Here is a 5192-nt window from a genome sequence, read left to right as displayed (position 1 = left end):
ATTACAACACCCCCACGGCTGAAAGGGCGAGCATGTTTGGTGGGACGGTGATTCGAACCCGCGACCCTAACCACCTGGCCATGTTATTTTATTGTTTGTTTGGATTTAAGTACAAAGCTACGCAATGGGCTATCGCTGATGTGCCCACCCTGGGTATCGAAATCCGGTTTTGAAGTGTTATACGCCTTCAGACTTATATACACAGCTAACCTACAAGCGGGGGGGGGGGGACTGTTATCTTACTGAAACGTTATTTTAACCTGTGTTTTCAACTTGTGTAGACTAAGCTGTGTACGTTTACCAATATATTTTTGAACAGTGCTATACGCCATAATTGACTTAACGATCATATGATTGTTATTTCTTCCACACCCTCGACAAGAGAACGAGTAAATTCCCATAACTTACCAAAAATTTTCTTTTCATTCCTGGTTCTTGCCTGAAGTATATGAGAGAATCATCAGGAAAGTTAAAACTCGGCGATCGTTTCAATTCTCTATGAGATTCGTTCAGACAGTTGATAAAGACCTCCAAGTTAGAGCTGTTAGCAGACACGCTTAACCACATCCATTCACGAAGATGGTCTCGAGATATTGGGAAATCCTGGTGTACAACTTGGCTGTGAACACGACTTTGTTGGAGGCCGTCACTTTCTTTAGTTGTTAAATTAAATCTGACCTGTGGAAAAACCAACGACCTCTGGACCGCATAAGAAAACACCAGTTTTCTTGATCGTGGGTTAATGGTCAAACTTAACAGGGGTGACGTTTTGCCTGGTGTATGTATACTTAGCAGTGTAGCTATGCTCTTTAAGTTTGGCTTGAAGACGAAAAAAGCCGAAAAGGATTCTTTCAAATTTTGAAAAAATAGCTTAGTAACTATCTTTGGAACCTGAACATGGTTCATTCCGGAATGTAAGCGCCAAGATGGTAGCCAGGATATAGGTCCACTAGTTTCACTCACTCCCCGCAAGGTGGTGTTGATATTTAATTCTTTCAAAATATTGAGCTCTGAAAATAAAATGAAACAAAATTTTTACTTGGAAGTAATTTTTAAAAATCTGATCGAAACAGTATTTACTAAAGCAAATTACATCATTTCATGTAGATTAGAACACGATGCGTTTAAAACATCTATAACAGTATCATAACATACGCTAATCTGTTCATTAAATTTTTGTAAGATCGAATTGTTTTGACATTTTGTATTGTTTCACCGACTTTTAACGAATGCAGTATTTCTGTTAAGCATAAAGTTACACAATGCTTTATATGTTCTATGCCCACGGAAGTATCGGATATAAGCGAACTAAGCCCTCAGATTTATCGATGATTCATCTAAGAAGGGGTGGGGATACAACACTAAATTTCAAAGTTTATTTGTATGGAATTAAGCACAAAGCTAAACACTGGGCTATCTGTACTCTGCCCACCACGGGCATCGAAAGCCGATTTCTAGCGTTATAAGTCCGCAGACACACTGCTGTGCCGCTGGAAGGCAACTTCAAAGCTAGAAAAAAATCAAAGTAAACAACTTAAATAATGAAGACACATTATAGTATATAAAACCTTAAGCGCTACAACATTAAAAAATGAAACTACAATAGACTTGAATAAATTATCTGTGATAATCATATTTAACCACAAAAATTACCTAAATAATTAAAATGCATTAACACAAACACCTGGAAAGACATTAATTAAATGGAATATATATATATATATATTAATTATTTAAGAATAATTAATTAAACTCTCTAAATATCTTAGAATAAAAAAATTACTGCAAATATTAATAAATATGCATAAATCTCGTAAATTAAAAATGGGTCAATAGCTCTACAAATGTTTAAAAATATCCTTATGTAAAAGAGACACTAACATAATTACAAAACGTCTCAAATATTCAAACAAAAAAGTAAAGTAAATATACAAAACCTTAAAGACAAGAAATATCCCGATAACATAAGACAAAAAGTTCAAAAGGGGGATAGGAATTACCAATATTTTTCCATAAGATTACTTGGTTCTCACTTACACACGAATGTTTATAAACCAATCTGTTGTCCTAATTTAAAATGGTCATATGGGTCACGAAGTAACTATAAAATCTTAAGATCGTAAAATAACATTGTACCATTAGAGCAGAAAAGTTGAGTGGCATTCATCATGGAACAGTCAATAAGTTTTCGTTACGATTAATGCAAGTCAAAGGTTAAAGATTAAGCAAATTAACAGTGTGGGTTTCCGTAAACAGTAACAACACTGTGAAGTTTTTAATTTTTGCAATATATCCTCTTCATAGTGTTATATTTCAGTGGCCAATGTTTATTAGGGCAAGATAGGGATTTCAACTCTAATGTGTTGCTCTAACTTAGTCTTATAGCTGCTTAATATTACAGTTTGTGTGCTGTTTTTTTTCTTTGTTCTGTTGGAAGTTTCAAAACACTTAACAAATTCATAGTAAAATAAATAGTTTCATTAAAAATTCAGCTCATAAACTCGGAAACAAAACAAAATCATCAACACACTACCATAATGGCTCCTAACATATGAAACGGGGTACGAAATTATCTTAATCAAACACGCAAAAAATACTAAACATTAGCAACAACCGCCACAGTGGTAAGCATATAACAGATAAAATGGCTGACATATTATTATGAACTCTTTTTTTTTTTTACTTACACTCAGAAGTTCTTGTTACTAAATACTATCGATAAAAGTGAACGGAAATTATTTTACATTTAGGACTTATATAATTTGCTTAGTCCCTTATCCCCTTTCCCTTAGTAAATGATTAACTAAAAATACTCGAAATTAAAAAAAAAAGCAGAAAATTAAAACAATTAATACTTTCCTTGAAATTGAAATATGAAAGCAAAAAAGAAAACGCTATTGATATGCTTACAAATGTTCTGATACTTTAAAAAATTCTCCATTGGCTTAGTGGTGAGCTTGGGAACTTAAAATGATACAATTCAAGTTCGATCCCTTACATTATTGCTTGATAACAGACATAAAATATTGAAAAAAATTTAAGTACAACTACCCAAAAGAGGGAATGTTGTGAACTGCGAAACCTGTAAAGACTTATCAGATAGCTTAGCTGTAAAACTAAAAAAATGTCATTTTAGTTGTCTGGTTAAGAAACTATACTATCATTTAAAGAAACCGCATAAGAACGGTTGAGTGACAAAAGTATCAATGATAATGATACAAGCTCAAATTTGATCGACCTGTGTATTAAAAATATAAAAAATATTTGGTAAATGTTTTCTTCCGGGGTTGAGCCAGTAAAATTATCAGATGACTTGTCTAGTGACCTAAAACAGTGGTTTCCACATATTTTCCACGTTGGTCCACTCCAGGTAATGACCATAAAGCCAAAGACCAGCCTTGAGCTTGGTGGTGAGAACATCATTTTTCCAAATGCAGTTTTGTTTACTCTTGATAACCGTATTTAGCTGTGTTTAAGACGAGACGTTTTACTCTTAAAACAATGCCTGATTTTATACATGGGTTCAAAGATAAGAGTTCCAGTAAGAACTCTCCGGTTAATAGTAACCAAAACTACATTGTTTCTTTCATTGTTTGAGTAAGTGCGTTGGTTGTGCCACGTACTACGTTACAATAACATATTTGTAATTGTATCATTTGTCTCGATTCATCATAACTAGAATATATTTATCTCACATGCTAGTTACAAGACGTTTTTGACTTGAAATGTATTGATCTCATCCGTCATACTAAAATATTGCTAACATTATATCAAAAAAGTTAGTCTTCGTATGTGCCGAACAGTCAATCTGAGAAAAAAACGTATTAATAAAAATGCTTCTTTTTGTGAGGGAATTTCACGAAAAAGCGGAATTTATTTAGTCGACTGACTGAAAGAAATATTTAATATTTTATTAAATATTAATAGTATTATTCTATTAACTATTAAAATATCAAATAAAGTAGGAGCATGAACGGAAAAAACACATAAAAGAGGAACGTATCTCAGTATATATTTGTTGTTCGTTTATGTTTTGTTTTTTCATGTCGATATTATATACATGCATGATTTTATTGTACCATATCGAATAAACTAATTTGAATTGAACCTAATATCTCCCTTCAGACACTTCTTATAGAAATGACAACTGTCAAAAAGTGTTCAATTCGATGGCGAATTTTTCTTGCGCTCAGTAAAATGATATGGAACGTTGGCGTCCAACGTAAAAAAAAATCCCTGCGGCTGCTTAGCGAAGCTGAACGCCCTATTGTACTGGGATGTACCTTTTGCATCGAAATCCAAACATTTTTGACAACAATGCATTCCAATCAGTATTATTTGCTTAAAAACAAACAAAGTGGAGTTTCCCTTATTAAAATGCCCCCAGTGGTACAGCGGTATGTCTGCAGACTTACAACGCTAGAATCCGTGTTTCGATACCCGCGGTGATCAGAGCACAGATAGCCCATTGCGTAGCTTTGTGCTTAATTACAAACAAACAAACTCCCTTACGAAAATAACACATGGAATGACAAATGACATTTGTAAACGGCCAAATAGACAACCATATTTCAAATGACAAATGACATTTGTAGACAATCATATTTCAAATGAGCTCTGAACCAAGGAATTGGGTTGACTACACATTTTATATTTATTCGCCACCACATTTAGGAATATTACCGTACTGATTGAATAAATAAAGTTGTTTAAACAATTCTCTTTATTCAATTATGACAGGTTTCTTTTTTGTGAGTGTAAAACTCTTAAATACACCAGTTCGATTTTCAATACCTCACTACTATAAAGGCTTAGTTTGGTTTGATATTTTATTGGTGGTAGTGTCCAGGGTCACTGATGAGGAGTGGAATTCTCCGAAACTAGTCTGGCTCACAGACAACACATCTCAATGAAAGAATAGACCATTCCAAGCTTTTACTTGTTGTTAAACAAATGTTTAAACAATTCTCTTTATTCAGTTACCTACAAGCTGCCCAGTGTCGGCTAACAATACGAAGAATTAAATTGTGGCGGAATGCTACAAGTTCTTCAAATACCTATAGAAAGATGGGTTTTTTTTTTGTTGTTGTTTAGTGTAAAACACTTAAATACACCAGTTCGATTACCGTACTGGTAAGAAAATAAACGATTCTCTTCTTTTAAGTGAACTTCCCAGCTGACAATCCCGACCA

At 33.6% G+C, this 5192-nt stretch overlaps 1 protein-coding gene across 1 annotated transcript in view; it reads right to left on the bottom strand.

The window, feature by feature from the left end:
* Positions 1-5192, bottom strand: part of LOC106461403 (kielin/chordin-like protein) — a 92547-nt gene that overhangs the window by 30471 nt on the left and 56884 nt on the right. The window contains exon 4 of the mRNA XM_013921226.2: positions 409-1010. Coding sequence (XP_013776680.2) covers positions 409-1010 — 602 coding nt within the window. The remainder of the gene's footprint in view (positions 1-408; positions 1011-5192) is intronic.

The sequence above is a fragment of the Limulus polyphemus genome, unplaced genomic scaffold, assembly GCF_000517525.1.
Source record: "Limulus polyphemus unplaced genomic scaffold, Limulus_polyphemus-2.1.2 Scaffold38, whole genome shotgun sequence".
Taxonomy (NCBI): domain Eukaryota; kingdom Metazoa; phylum Arthropoda; class Merostomata; order Xiphosura; family Limulidae; genus Limulus; species Limulus polyphemus.
Note: the sequence above shows the minus strand (reverse complement) of the source record. Positions and strands in the feature narration are given on the sequence as shown.